The 15447-nt window shown below is 40.4% G+C and overlaps 2 protein-coding genes across 4 annotated transcripts in view; both read right to left on the bottom strand.

Annotated features, from left to right (window-relative positions):
• Nucleotides 1-15447, bottom strand: part of LOC127369989 (rab GTPase-activating protein 1) — a 67590-nt gene that overhangs the window by 20586 nt on the left and 31557 nt on the right. For all 3 annotated transcript variants that reach the window (XM_051411605.1, XM_051411606.1, XM_051411607.1), the window contains one exon: nt 1169-1282. In XM_051411605.1, coding sequence (XP_051267565.1) covers nt 1169-1282 — 114 coding nt within the window. The remainder of the gene's footprint in view (nt 1-1168; nt 1283-15447) is intronic.
• Nucleotides 7078-13666, bottom strand: LOC127369990 (probable G-protein coupled receptor 21). Its single transcript, XM_051411608.1, has 2 exons — nt 13483-13666; nt 7078-13376 (listed from the first exon to the last, which is right to left on the bottom strand). Exon 2 carries the CDS (start codon nt 12551-12553, stop codon nt 11321-11323), a length of 1233 nt encoding a protein of 410 aa, XP_051267568.1. The 5' UTR covers nt 12554-13376; nt 13483-13666; the 3' UTR covers nt 7078-11320.

Here is a 15447-nt window from a genome sequence, read left to right as displayed (position 1 = left end):
ATCAATCCACACACAGAGGCAAGGGAGGGCCCACTGAATTATTCAAACACACCTGAGGAGGTGCTTGTCTGAGAAGAGATGGATGCCCTCACCTGAGTTATGCATAATGAATGAAATGAAAATGAACAAAAAGACCGGACCATTCATATGGGATTATGGAACCACAGGTAAAACTGTGTGCATAGCATGTGTGCATGTTCATTCTCATGAGAGAAAAAGCACTGGCACTTCCCGATCAATGAGTATTTTGTGAGAAGTTGCCAGGTTTGTGTATACTGTGTGTGTGCGTATGCTGGTGTGTGAGAGTGAGCTGTGCAGCAGGACTGATTGTAGTAGAGTCTTGTGTGTGTGTGTGTGTGTTTGTTCGATTAGAAACTTATGTTGCTTTTGTAGACAGGCAGTGAACTCACTGAACCACCCAGAAACTTGGTGGCTGCTCAGTTAATTAATGATCACTTCCTTTGAGCTCTGACAACTCTCACTACTGCTCTACAAACTTTGTCATCAGACTTATTGTAAAGCAAGTCATCTACACAGTAACTGCACTGTATCACAGGGAAACGTTCACATGCAGATTGATGTTACTTCCAAATGGTTCTTGCAGTGAGCACCGCCACGACCAAAAAGACAGTTTATTTACATCTCACCAGTGTAACTGAAGGAAAATAAATATCTCCAATTACAGTTTGCCAAATACAGAATCATCCTCAGTAATCAGGAGGTTATAAATGTATGTCAGGGCCACAATGTTTATAATAAATCCCCCCAAAGAAACACTTGTGACAGGTTGTGTGGTATTAATCAGTTCTTCACTGTGACGAAGGGGTTGTAGATATTCCACCAAATTCTCTTTTTCTCCGCCATTTGTTTTTAAGTTTACAAACCTTTTACAGACATACTTTGTAGCTGTCAAAAACTGATGACACACTGTGTCAAGTTTCAGTAAAGAGCATTTTGCATTTAGGTTAAAATTTTAATGCAGACGATGCAGAAAGAAGGCCAGAGGAAAGGAATACATGCTGCAGATGTGTTTATGCAGTTGCTCTGCATACAGTCAGCTGTAACTGATGATGAAGCTTTGCGCACTGCACTGGTCTGTTTTTTATTTACCGGCTCCATAATTAAAACCGTAATTTAAACATCCTCTGTGTGTGTGTGTGTGTCCCACCTTGCAGATCTTGTAGAGGGAGTCTTGTCCGTCTCCTCCAGTGTCTTTGAAGTAGTCATGAGCTGGGAATGTCCTGTTAATGTCCCTGGTGATGGCACTGTCCTGAGGGGACTCCTAGAAATGACACAAAAAAAGGGTGGGACAGACAAAAAGGTCAACGTGGGTGAAAAGAAGTGAAGATGTTGTGTCACAGAGGAGGGACATCAGTCACCAGAAGTTTTATTAGAAACTACTGGGGAAAGAAATTCCATAGAGGCCCAGCAGTGGTCAGTGTTCATCAATATGTGGTGGTCCAACCCACTGCTGAGATTTACTGTATGGGGCAGGATGAGTTACTGGTGGCACAGAGTGTTCTCTTCTACAGTACAGACTGTACACATCTCCCTGTTTATGTCCATTTCAGTTATATTTTTAATCACTTTAGAACATTACAAGCAAATCTTATGTTGCCAAAGCTAAGATTAAAAATAATAGTAGTTAATAGTTACTAACAATAACTAGGCAGCTCTGATAAACTGTTGAAAAAAACAAAGAAAACTGACCAAATACACCATGTAACACAAACACAGAGAGAGATACATTGCCCTACTTCAGGGTCATATCAACAAGGAAGTCACATAATAGAAAAATAACCAGAGACTTAACTGTGTAACACCAGGCTGATAACAGGGTGTTTAGCATTCATCATCACACCTTCTACCATCACCAATCTGAACTGTACCAGAGTAAATCAACTCTAAGGACATTTTCTCCAGAGAGCGGGATAGATGGATGACAAGGACAGAGAGCAGGAGATGTGTGACGGTGTGAATAAAAATGTATGCACCAGAAAAAAAACTTGTTTCCAAACATCAAAAGAGCACCATAACTTAAAGGATCGAGGGTGTTGTCATACTTTTCCCCCATCAAAACTGGGCAGAACAGCGCCACTGGCAAAGACTTAGAGTCTACAACCAGGCTTATAGCTTTGTGTGACTGTACTTAGGCACAGTGACGCTTTAAGAAAAATGCTAACGTCAGCTTGCTAACAATAACAATGGTAACAAGTCGACTGCTAAACAAGTATAATGTTTACCATGCCGACTATCTTAGTTTAGTTTAGCGCTAAACCAGCGTGTGTGTAGTGCTAATAAGGTAGCCACCCAGTAGTTGTAGTAGATATTTCAGTGTGGCCCGAAGTGGTGGACCAACCCGATGTGACAGCAGGACCGACACTGCTGTCCACAGAGCTAAGCCGCTAGCATGGTGGACACAAGGTCTCTATGAGGGTACAAACGTCAGACGAGATTGTTCAGGGTCAGGATACACTGATACAAGTACAGAGGCGTGAACACAACCCCGACTGCATACAGTACATACACAAGCCCGGGGCAACATATTTCTCAGGGATATCCCTCCGCTGTGATGACAGAGCACAACAGAGTGGAAATACCACACACACACACACACACACACACACACACACACACACACACACACACACACACACACACACACACACACACACACACACACACACACACACACACACACACACACACACACACACACACACACACACACACACACACACACACACACAGTAACTACTCCTGAGCAGAGTCTAAACTAGCCAAGATTAATAACCCCTCATTTCATTATTGATGATCTATGTATTTGGAACAAACAGCTTCTAAATAAATAATAATGTTACTCTAAGACACCCTGGCCATTACATGATAAATCAAATGCACATTAAGGATATCTTCATACAGTATTTGGAGGTGAAGTGGCTCTGAAGTTGGGACAGTATGTTGCGTGATGTAATACAAAAAAATAGGGCATTCAGTTCAGTTCACTTATGGCATTCCTTGTAGCTTGGTGCCAGGACCCTGCTCTCATACCATCAGTGGATAATGAGACAATCAGCAGAAGCATTTCCATTCAGTCAGCACAAGTTACAATAATGTATCACCAAGTTCATGGTGAATGAGCAAATTAACGTGATACTTCATCGATCCATGTAGGAAAAATGTTTCCATTACACACTGGGATGTCAGAAAGTGCTCCTCAAGTATTTCAGCATCCTGTGCCTTGCTCAAAGGCACTTTGGCAGGACTGAAGCTTATGATTAATCCCTGCAGGGGCTTAAAATCCCTACTAACAAAAGCATCCTGCACCTACCATGGTCAAAGTAGACCTCAGAAATCTCTTAATTTTAATCATCAATTCTTTCTCGTTCTCTTTGTAGCTAATTGTACCTTCTAGGTCTCTCTGTTACCGTGCCCATCAAGTCCCTCCCTCTGCTTTTTCCAAGGTTTCTGTTCCAACTTCCACAGAGGAAGAGAGGGAAACAAAAATAATGCAAGTATAAGAAGAAATGCAGGAAGAAAGGGATACTAAAACAAAGTGAGCTAATGGGGATCAGAGACCGACAAAAGAGGGCTTTTTTTAAAGTCCATTCCACAACATCCACCACACCCTGTAAGCTACTGTACGCTCTGTGTGTGTGTGTGTGTGTGTGTGTGTGTGTGTGTGTGTGTGTGTGTGTGTGTGTGTGTGTGTGTGTGTGTGTGTGCACGACTACATGCTTTGGGAAGTTTGAGTAATGTTGATTGTTAAAAGGAATTTTGGTCAGAGTAGGATCTGTATCCTTGTTGGTGTTTTATATTTACGGTACAATACCATTGAATAAAGCACGTTACATGTCCCATCCACTGATCTGAGAGTCTTTCTAACACAGTTTCTGTACAATTCTAATTTACTAAACCTGAAATAATTAATTGGGCAACAGAAAATCAATCTGCAACCATTTTGAAAACTAATTTTGTGTCTTTTCTGTCACTTATGAAGCAAAAATATCGAAAAATAGAAATATTTCTGTGATTACAGCTTCTCAAATTGGAGGATCCGCTGCTTCTCTTTGTTATATATAATTGTAAACTGAGTACCTTTGGGTTTTGGACTTTTGCTCATACAAAACAACATATTTGAAGACATCACCTTGGGCTCTGGGAGGTTGTGACTGCCATTTCTTAGACCAAATGATTCATCTATAAAATAAATGCCAGATTAATCAATAGTGAAACGAAACCTTTAGTTGAAGTAGTCTGAATACTTTTACTTGACTATTCTGTTATTCCTGGTTAGACCAGAAGCACATCAGTTGAACTTCAGCCACAAGGCCACTGACAAGCTGCACACAGGCACTCCAGAAATCTGTTAATTCACAGCAAAGGTCATTGGTATTGATGAGTTTTAGAGCACAGGGGTGGAGTTACTGTGTCCAGTGTGAAGGGCCCATTACACCGGGCTACAGTCTCTCAGTGAATGATAAGGATCCATGTTTATACAAGCACCACTTAGCCATACTTATCTGAAGTGCTGAGAGCATGTACAAAGACCTCTGACATAATGGCCAATTAACATCCTTTCTGTCTGTCTGTCTGTTCAGTTAAAGTGAGGTTTGGAATGAGGGTAGCGTGAGAGAGGAGAGAAAACATATTCAGTGTGTGGCGGTAGTGGACGGAAGTGTGAGAGCAATTCAAGTGATCTAGAGACCAACAGCAATAAGAGAAAGAGAATGCTGAGGATAGTGTGTTACTTTAGGTGATACTTAAAAACTCAACTTTGGTGGCTTTAAAGGGTTAGACTGCGTCACAAAGAACTGTTAATCCACTCAGTATGTAGCCTGCTCAGTATGTTGTCAACATTTAAAGCAATAGTGGAAAGTAACACTTATATGCTCTCTTGCCATGAAGATCAATACCAATCTCATGTCTGTACGATAAGTAATGAGCTAGTGCCAGGGGGCAGTTAGCCTAGCTTAGCATAAAGGCTGGAATCAGAGGCAGACGACTGTCCAAAGGTCAAATATGCACTAACCAACACCATTTAAGTTCACTAATTAACACTTTGTATCTTGTTTGTTTAATCCACATACAAAGTGTAAAAATATCAAAAGCGCAAAAGTGATTTCCAGAAGTCTCCACTAGTTGCCAGGCAACCTTGCGGCGATGATGATCCTCCAAGAAGTTCGACTGATGTTCGCCTAGAAACACGTTGATTAAAGAGCTTTGGAGGTGCTGTTAGACATGTTGACATGATATTTATGTCAGAACCAGGTGTTTCTAGCTATTTCCATCTGGTCCAAGCTTTTATGCTAAGTTAGGCTAATCACTCTAGCTCCCTATTAACATGGACATGAGAGTGATATCAATGTTCTAATCTAATAAAAATAACACCCCACCAACAACAGTGTCCAACCAAAGCAACATATTTTTACTAAATACTACTAATAATTTTATATATTTTATATATATATATATATATATTACTGTATATAAAATGAATAATCGTGTGTGCCAGAAACTGTACATTTTTGATTGTTCCTCCAACATTGTGTCATAAAGGAATATAAGTTAATTTGATAAATACATTTGAGAATTGTTGGTTACTGCACAGTCCTCTTTGAATAACCACAAGCCATCAGTCTAACCCCGTCAGGAGTTCACTGTACTCTCATTACAATTAACAGAAAATGAGGTAACCAGCATGAGAGCCAAAGAAACCAACAGCTAGAGCTACTCATGCTCAATTTCTGTTTGAGCGTCCTAACAAACATTACAGATGTGTCAAAGCACAGTCTACTGTCAGTGACAAGTAACTGACAGAGTTGCACCGCAGGGAAATCAAACATCTATATATTAATTATAAGTCAAGGGACAAAACATTTTCTTCTTACAGACATACAACATAAACTCTTCTGTGTGTGCATGTACGTGTTTTTGTGTGTGTCTAAAGCTAGGAATAAAGTACCGGAGTAGGGCTTCCGTGGGAAGGCTGAGTAGCTAGCCCTCTATTGTTTATGTCCCTGATTTTCTCTGACTCAACACAATAGCTGACATGTCAATCTGTTATTCTTTCTCTGCTCCTAAAGGACCCTGCTGAGATGCCAGGAGAACATGGGCGATATTTACCAAGCCTGATACAAACCTTGCTCCCCCAACCTAAACAACCCTGAGAGCTATGCTTTTATTATTTCACTGCATTTTAAATTATACAAGAAAAACACTGAATGTCAGTTACTTTAATGCTTTTGTAAATAATTAGTAGAGCCTTGACATACGCTTTCATCACACAAATGCAATTCCAATTCCTTCTTTAATAAAGCAAAATATTGATCACTTAATATCTGTGCTTCCTTCTGTCATTCCTTTACAATAATCTGAATTCGACAGACCACATGCTCAAGCTACCCGTTGCGCTGTTTCGTCACCTTAGCGTCATCTATCATTAAATCTTAATCATCTGTCTCATGCCCTACTTTTTATGCCATTTGTGCACTGGTATACTGCTTCAGCACAAGGAGAGCGCGGCCAAATGTGCATCTGATCAGAACAGAGATGACAGACAGAAGAAGCATAAATCACAACAACAACACCGCATACATACATGCACTGCCAAAACTACAATGGCCTGCATTCTCTCATGGCATTATTTTCTCAATTGAGTCCACTAACATTTCCCACTGTAGCTTTGCCAGCATTGCAAATTCAGCAGACCAACTGCTTGCACAAATATGGTGCTGCGGTAGTGCAGTCCATGTACAGCATGTTAACACAGCAACAACTTATTTTTATCTGTAATGATCTACACCAAAGCGTTTACAATTTGGAAAAAGAGGGGAAATTCTGTGTGAATGTCACGGTTTCTTATTTCTTTTCTTATCAGCCACACAACTTGATCTTCAGCCAGCAGTGTTTAGCTAAGCTTTTCCACCGACTGAATATAATTGTGCAAAAAAATGTGTTGTAATTAACCATCTTTGTTATATTTGTCACAAATAACACAGCATACAGAAAAACACACACGCTTTAACATCCATGCCTCTGTTTTGTAGCAAAGTAATTAGTACAAGGGCGTTTGAATACATTGAGATAACATTACATTTATTTGCTCAGTACAGATACACAACATGTACATCTTACAATACCATATAGGTTTGTCACCTACAAAGCATCATGTAATGAAAAATATCTTATTTGTCACAGAGACTCACTTTTATGACAGCAACAATTAACATGTTTGACCATTGGTATTATCCCAACATTCTCCATCTAGAAAAGCACTGAACATCTTTAAAAACCGTATCATAAATTCACCACCTTAGACATATCAAATATGAATTTGACAAATGCACCATTGTTCACTGTGAGCAATTTTCAGCATTAGTTGTGGACAAAAACACATGCAGAGTGTCTTTTGGGACGCTTCCAGGCTTAATTGTTACAGTGGTCAGTCTTGTTCTTAATGTGATAATAATCTGTTGCTCAGAACAGCTGGGTCATGAGTCAACCATTAGTGGGGGTCTGGTGTGGCCTATTTAGAACCTTATGAAAACAAAAAGAACAAAATCCAAAACAGATTGAAAGACAGATAAGAAAATACCATAGTGTGTGTGTGTGTGTGTGTGTGTGTGTGTGTGTGTGTGTGTGTGTGTGTGTGTGTGTGTGTTAAAGTGCACTATAAGGCTGTACAGCCTGTTCACGGTACTGTACAATCTCTACTCTAAGATACAATAGCCAACCAGCATTCAGTTTGTTTAAAATATTTTTGCTGTTGTTCATTACAAAACATGTTTTCTGAAGTGAGAGAACAATATATTCAGGATAAAAAAAATTATTTTATTGGTTATTTTAAATAAGGCCCCAATTACAATTATCAATTTAATTTGTTTATTTTCGTTGGAAATCTAGATACAATTTCTACACTCTATTTACATCGTGCTACATATAGAGAATGCAACTTCTTAAGCTACATAAGGACTCTGCTTGTAGTCCCAGCCCAGAAAGTGGCAATGCTCCTAAAGCTGTTTCCTAAGATGCCAGAAGAAGAAGATGATGAAGAAGCAGCAGCAGCCACCCTCTAATGTTTCTGGATAACTTGTAAAGGTTTAAAATATAATAAAATGACAGTATATGAGGATTCTGGAAATAACAGCCAACAGCTATGGAAGCTAGGAATCATTTTAATCTTCTTTCTTTGCACCTATTGCATATTGTATTTTCATGCCTGAAAATCACTTAAAGTATCTGCAAATGGCCATCCAGATTTTGTATTGATTATTACTGTGTTTGTAGTATACACTCACTCACTATTGAACGCCATCAACAAGTATTTTCTTCTCTTATAGCAGAAGGCTGCATTTAACCTCCATACGGCTTCCTAAACCAGCTCTGGTGCCCATATTCCCTCTTGTTCTGTCTAACCCTCCAACATGGCACTGTACCTCCACACAGCCACCACCAGAGCATCGTTCCCTTGAGAACATGAGAGCCGACTGTTCTCCCACAGGAAAAAGTGAATGTGTGTGTGTGTGTGTGTGTGAGAATGCTAAAGTGAGCATGTTTTGGCATAATAATTTCCCAAGACACTTTGCCCTAAATCTTAAACATTTCTGAGGAAATTGTACCATTAACTGCTGTGGGAAATAACATATTTTTACTGGTGAGCTATCCAAGTAAAATAAAATGCATCATCATAAAGACGCAGCCTCAATCGCTTCAATAAGTTAGCATGCTGCTACTAAATCTATTTAAGAGTCTGCAACATTTCTCACTTCACAACAGAACAGACAGAAACTACGTAATTTTACAAAAATAAATTTCTGTAGTTTGACAATCAGACATTCAATACGCCATTTGTACACGCCATTTTTGAATAAAAGAAGGTACAAATAGGAAAGATTACAATATTTGGCAATTCTTCACAGGTGACAGCCAAAATATTTAAAGACAACATGTGAATCTATCTACCACCATTGTACATCATACACTCACAAAATACAGTATACTCAAGGGAAGTGATGTGCAGCTAATAAAGCAATGAAAGGTGGTAACTCTGTTAGCACCCTTGCTAGAACACCGTAAACAGTTCAATTCAGCCAATGGTCCCATCCTAACATACCCGTGCACACACTCATACACACTCTGTGCACACACAAACAAATACATGCAAAACAAATCTACACTTTTGAGTCGTGTGTTTGCCCCTGTCTACTTTCAATTTTAAAGAACGGAGGAACAATGATTGCAATTTATGAATTTTTGAAGAGTCGCATTTATAAATAACCTCACACAACAAATGGGGTTCAGGTTATTCCATAGTGAATGTGGAACCAAGGCTGGCTCATGTGCATTTTCATCACTGCACATGCTTATAATTTCCAGTCCGTGCCGTTCCCTCTAACAGTCGCATGTCTATAAATGGAGCCCTCCCTAAATGTAAAAGGAAAATACTTCCCCAACAGTAAATTTTCATTTGTATATGAAGGCAACAAGATATCACTATATACTGAGAAACAGTCATATTCATGCACGTAAGGCATCACTGAGCCAACACAGTGCTTTGTGTAGAACCCATTCGCATCTGACTAAATCTTCATATATTAGATATTTAGAAAAAAATATAATTAAGAATTTCTGTTAAACTTTCTTTGGTAGATTTGATAACGTACATAAAGCTAGATTATCTGCACCTAAATAAACTGTGACATGAGCCTCCATGGTTAAAAATAGAGATCATTTTTCACAACCTTTTGAGTCTGTGACACAGAATGTACACTTGGATTCATTTCGGCTTATTATTGGTCTTGATTAGTTTGCATTAAAAATCAAGTTAAGAGTGAAAGAACCCACAAAACTACACATGGGGACAAGATGTACGAAACAGACTACAACATGTGCATGCACGTAGGCACACGCATACACACAGTTCCCAGGGAGTGGAGGGGTCAGTCCCTCTTCATGGTGCCATGCAGAGGTTAGCCTGCTGGCAGACTCAGTGAATGGGCTATTTGTCTGTTCCGTTTACATGTGATCCTCTTGCGTTCGTGTGTGTGTGCGCGTGCACTACTCCCCAAATGCAGTCTTACAGCACACAGGTTTGTAAGGTTTGTAACAAGGTAAGTATTTGCAAGAATATGTGCCAATTGAGTGTCATTTATCTAAATGCTTAAAGTTTTTACCTTCCTTAACCTAACTACCAAAAAGAAAAATCAGCCCAATGATGTACCAACAATCTGTGTACAATAAGTGAAAATATACATACTTTCTTGGTCTTGCTTTGCCATGGACACAGTTATGAAATAAGTTTAGTTACATATTCGAAACAACAGAAGGTGCAATGAAACAAATATTTAAAAAAAATCATAAAAGAGAAATTCACTGAAAATTACGTTTGCTTTTTGTCAGGTTAACAGTCGTACACCAAAGCTGGTTAGTATCTCATATCATATGACACAAACATCAGGCTCAGTGTCTGAACCCACCACTTAATTAAAGACGTTTTTGTCCTGTACAACAACAGCAATAAATAATCTACAATCTAAAAGTTTATGAATAGACGTCTTGATGCTGACAAACCATAATCAGTTTGGTCAGTGCAAACAGACTATTAAAATGTGTACTTGGTCTAGACCTACGTAATTTCTTTACATTTCTTTTTGACTCAATCAATCAGTCAACAACAAGAGACACAACAAATACACAAACACACTGTTGCATCACTTTTAGTATTTAAATACTGAGGGGGTAAGAGCACATAAAAAGATATTTAAAGAGCTTGCTATTGGCAGTTCACCTCAGCACTACATTACTAAAACACAGCGGTCAACTATTGTTCTGTTTGCATTCATTTCTTCTTTTTTTGCATTCAGCTCACACTGTGCTGATAGTCTGCCAACCTAGGTCATGTTGTTTCACATGCACTTCCCAGAGAAAACAGATAATAACAGATAAAAATCTTAATTTCTCCAGAGATTTTCAGATTTTTCCTCCCTCCTTCATATATCACCCCGTGTCCACATACAGTACAGTATGCCTGGTTTCCTTGACCATTTTCAAAAAACCCTGCAGGGCTCTTTAGGCCTTTCCTCCTTCAGTGCTTTGCTATTGACTCCCTTTATCCGTCTTTGCCAGCTGTGGCGTGCGCAGAGGACGCCTGTGTAAACTCCAAATGTGACAGAAACAGCAGGGGGCAGATCAACGCCTCCTTCCATCTCTTTACAGCACATTTGAGCTTAAAAGGATGAGACATTTGACAGCAATCACATCAGGCATCTTTTTAAAAAGTTCAAATGCCAATTTGGCACAAGGGTTTCCTCTGTGTGCCCTACACATGACATGTTGTGCCAATTCCTATTTCCCCATGACCATATCCATACCCTGACCCTGCACATCCTTTTTCAACAGAACCAACGAAAGTCTTTTTGGTGTTCCTAACCCCAAAGCCACTGCCGCTGCGCTGTAAACAGAAGGAGCAGAGGCGTTTGAGGCCCTTCCTGAAGGCAGAGTTGGAGAGGCTGTAGATGAGACAGTTACAGAAGCTGTTGCTGATGGCCAGCCATGTGGTTAGGAATGAGGCTGCGGGATGGTGGTAGATCCCTCCGCTCTCCAACAGAAAGTAGAGGATGTAGGGCAACCAGAGGATATAAAACACGCTTGTAATTCGGAACAGTACCATAGCGTATCGCTTGTCTGGGTATGTTGATGTGGGTTGCTGATACTGTGGTTGGGATTTTTGTGGTTGGGTCAAGTGTGGCAACTGCCCTTGCTCTACTACACCGTTGTCCTTGACCACAGAACCCAATGTTGATCCTGGGCCCTGCAGCTGTTGGGGTCGGTAACGCGCATGGCGCTCGCTGATCTCCCGGGTGTGCTGTCGGCAGATCTTGAAGATGTTGGCGTAGGTGAAGCACACAGTGAGAGCAGCTGGGGCGTAGAGGAGCGCGACAATAAAGGTTGTGAAAGCCGGACGAGTCCGCCACTCAACTGCGCACCACTCCACCACATCGCCGTGGTAACCCGGTTTCCCCCACCCGAGAAAAGATGGGAGAAACACCAGTGCAGAGTACAACCATATTAGAACAATGCAGCAGCGCACTCGGCAAGGTGTTACAAGGGATGCGTAAGTCAGAGGTCGTGTGATGGCAATGTAGCGATCTACACTCACACACGCCAACGACACCATTGAAACTGATTTCAAAACAGACACCATGTACCCGAACACCTGGCAGGTGAGTTTGGGGTCGAGGCCCTGGAGGTGATGAAGGAGGGACAGGGAGGGGAAGAGGCAGCTGACACCCACCAGCAGATCAGCATATGCCATAGTCTGGATGAAAGCACTGGTGGTGTGCTGGCTAAGTAAGGGGGCACAGTGAAACACAAAAATCACAACCAGGTTACCGGAAATAATGAGAACAGTGAGGAGCAGTATGATAGAGACTTCGAGGAGGCAGGTGGTGAAAATTTGGGAATAGCCTATCTCAAGCAGGCAGAAAGGAGCAGATAAGTTTGACAGGTCAGCAGAGCTCTGGTTCAGTGGATCCAGGGAGGAATTCATCATCTTGGGCAGAAAGACGTGTCTGAGGTGCCCTTCAAGGGTACGATGAACCAAAGAACCCACTATTTTGACAGGTAGCTGGCTCGTTCTGAAAGTCACTGGATGGTTTCAGTTCAAACAAAAAGCTCCAAACTGCGGTTCCATGATGAGACTGACGCCATCTGCCATTTCAAATGCAGGAGGGATGGAAAGGACAGAGAGCGGTGAGGAAGCCCCCTTTGGTTTGTCCTCAGTGCAAGGAGTTGTGGTTTTACACAAAGATATAAAACCACCAGGGTAAAAACAGATTAACACATGAAAAAAGAAATGCGTGTATTCCTTTTCTTCTTATTTTTTTTCCAGCAAAGCAAACTTCCCAGCTGAAGGCACAAGAAGGAGAAAAAAAAACAGACAAAAATGTGACTTTGTTTAAAGGAATTCCAGTCCAATCTTTGCTTGAAATGCCTCCCGCTCCCTATAAAGTCAGAGATGTCTTCAACATCTGCTGCAGCTGAAGGGAGCACAGACTGAAGCCCTCTCTCTTATCTGTCTCTTGTCCACAGAGTCACAGACACAGCTTCCAGTGAGAAGACATTATTGTATAATGTGCTGCGTACATAAATTGAGGGAAGGAGACATTACACATAATTTCTCCTTTTTGTTCTGTCCTCCCGGTTCTCTTTCCTGTTTCTTCTTCTTTTTCCTCTTTTTTCTTCCTTCTCCTTCACCCGCTTTTCATCACTCACCCATGTCCGCTTGCTCTTGTCTCAGTTTCTGTCTGGTCCTTCGCAGTGAGATCACAGCAGACAGCCGTGAGCTGAGAGGATGAAGGCAGTACACGGGGTGACTGATATTTAAAAAAACACACACACATACAATCACACCTCAATTGTATTTTCTATCCAGATGAGCAGCAACTATGTCTGGAGTGGAAATGAGGTAGGCAGGCATACCGATGGTGGGAGAACCCCCCGTGTTCATTTATCCTCCTTTGCTGTCTCTCTCTCTCTCTCTCTCTCTCTCACACTCTTTCTTGTTCCCTCTGCTTCTCTCTCTCTCTACAGAAACAGTGGCACTGAGGCCCCTCCCCTTCCCTGCAGCTCCAACCAATGATCAACTGCAAGGGCACAAGGCTGCCTCCTTCCCCCACCCTCTAACCCCTCCCCGGTTTTATTTGTGCCAGAGTTTCTAATAATCACCCCAAGATTCAAACATACTTTTTAACACTGTTAAAATGAGTAACATTCAGTGTAACTCAGACTATTGACTGTTAACATCTCTGCACATTCTGAGCAGTAAGAATTTGGACATTGTCTTTCTACAGTGTAGGGAAGTGTTATTGTTTGTAGTAAAACAATAACTGCATGGCTGGGGGCAATTTATAGAAAATAGTCCTATTATCAGTCTGACCAAGGACGTAAAGTAGAGGACAACAGGTCTCCTAATAGCTTTGTGGATCCTGCAGTGCATACAGAGTGTGTTAAATGTTGTACGGTTAAATAAGCTCTTGTGTGCTGATTTAAAATCCGTCTCATAAATAAAAAGCACAGAGACAGGGTAGAACTTTTCTAGACTGTTAAAACTTATATAACACATAGTGTTTTATTTCTATTGAAAAAAATCCTTTAAGGTGTTAAATATAAATTAGTTTATTATGCAAGCCATAACTACATTTTTACTGGCTGTTTTTTTTCATGACAGTACTCTACTGTACACTAAATATAACTCAACTGCGATAAATCGATTTCTACTCGTTTATATTTGTAATCTACGAAGAAAGTGCAGCAACATAAAAGCTTAAGAGACAGAGAGACCGATTTAAGTACATGAAAGCACAGTGCAAATAATTTGATTTGCGTTCACGGCTGTGTGTAATTAGCAGCTGATTCACTAACACAGCAAGTAATTAATGCAATTAGCAACTGGGTCTGCCTTTTAGGTGCAGACTGCAAGTGAAGGAGAGCTTGAAAGGTGCAATTCAACGGTGGATGTTCAGCAACTTCAGATGAAACATAAAAATGTTGCGATGCTAAAATTTACATTTTCTAAGGCCACTGAGAATTGCTTGAAATATTATTTATAAAGAAATAGAAGTGATAAAATAAAAAAATAGATACACATAAGATTGCTGGAAAAAAAAACACATCGCTGCGATGTAAATACGCTACTGACATGGTGCATTAATCTAGGTCAAGTTTAATTAACTCATAGTCAACAAAACAAAATAAAATAAGTGCACAGTTGAGGCATTTGTACTACAACTTGGCTGGAGTGTCATGTGGAAATGTCATGATCGAAAACAAAATGGAAAACCTTTTCCTGCCTCTTCTAATTATAGCAGGAAAGTCACGGTGGCAACGTTGACAACAATAATAATACCATTCATGAATATGTTTGTGAAACAGTATCACATTCAAGACTACACACATGCTAACACACAGTACTTGTGCCTTTTACAATGTAAACATTGAATAACAATGGTAGTTATGTAATGTATAATTACGCAAATGGTCTACTTTCCTCAAGAGACTTCTCACATATATATATACACGTGTATTTTGCTTTCTGTTGAACTTAACCATCTATGTGCATGTGTCTCTTAAAGACGGAGAGAGGGAGACTGTTACTAACTACTAACAATATGGACACTTAAAAATCTACAGCATTACTTTCCTGTAAAAATGCTCTTAAGGTTGCAATACAGCCAATGTGCAGTCTGTAAGCATAGTATAAGCAAGATCCAAACACTTTTTATGTTGCACAATGTTTGAATTTGAACAGTAACTTTTAATGACAGGTGTCCTTCTGTCTATTTGGTCTGAGAGCCCTAAACAGACATGCACCTGCTCCTGATTTTGCACGCATCAGCAGATGCTGCGCCTCCACCTAGCATTAGAGTTGCTTTGACACAGCCAGCT

The sequence above is a fragment of the Dicentrarchus labrax genome, unplaced genomic scaffold, assembly GCF_905237075.1.
Source record: "Dicentrarchus labrax unplaced genomic scaffold, dlabrax2021, whole genome shotgun sequence".
Classification (NCBI taxonomy): Eukaryota; Metazoa; Chordata; class Actinopteri; family Moronidae; genus Dicentrarchus; species Dicentrarchus labrax.
Note: the sequence above shows the minus strand (reverse complement) of the source record. Positions and strands in the feature narration are given on the sequence as shown.

Coding starts and splice junctions, on each gene's coding strand:
- LOC127369990 (XM_051411608.1), bottom strand. CDS start 12,553: ATGATGAATTCCTCCCTGGATCCACTGAACCAGAGCTCTGCTGACCTG.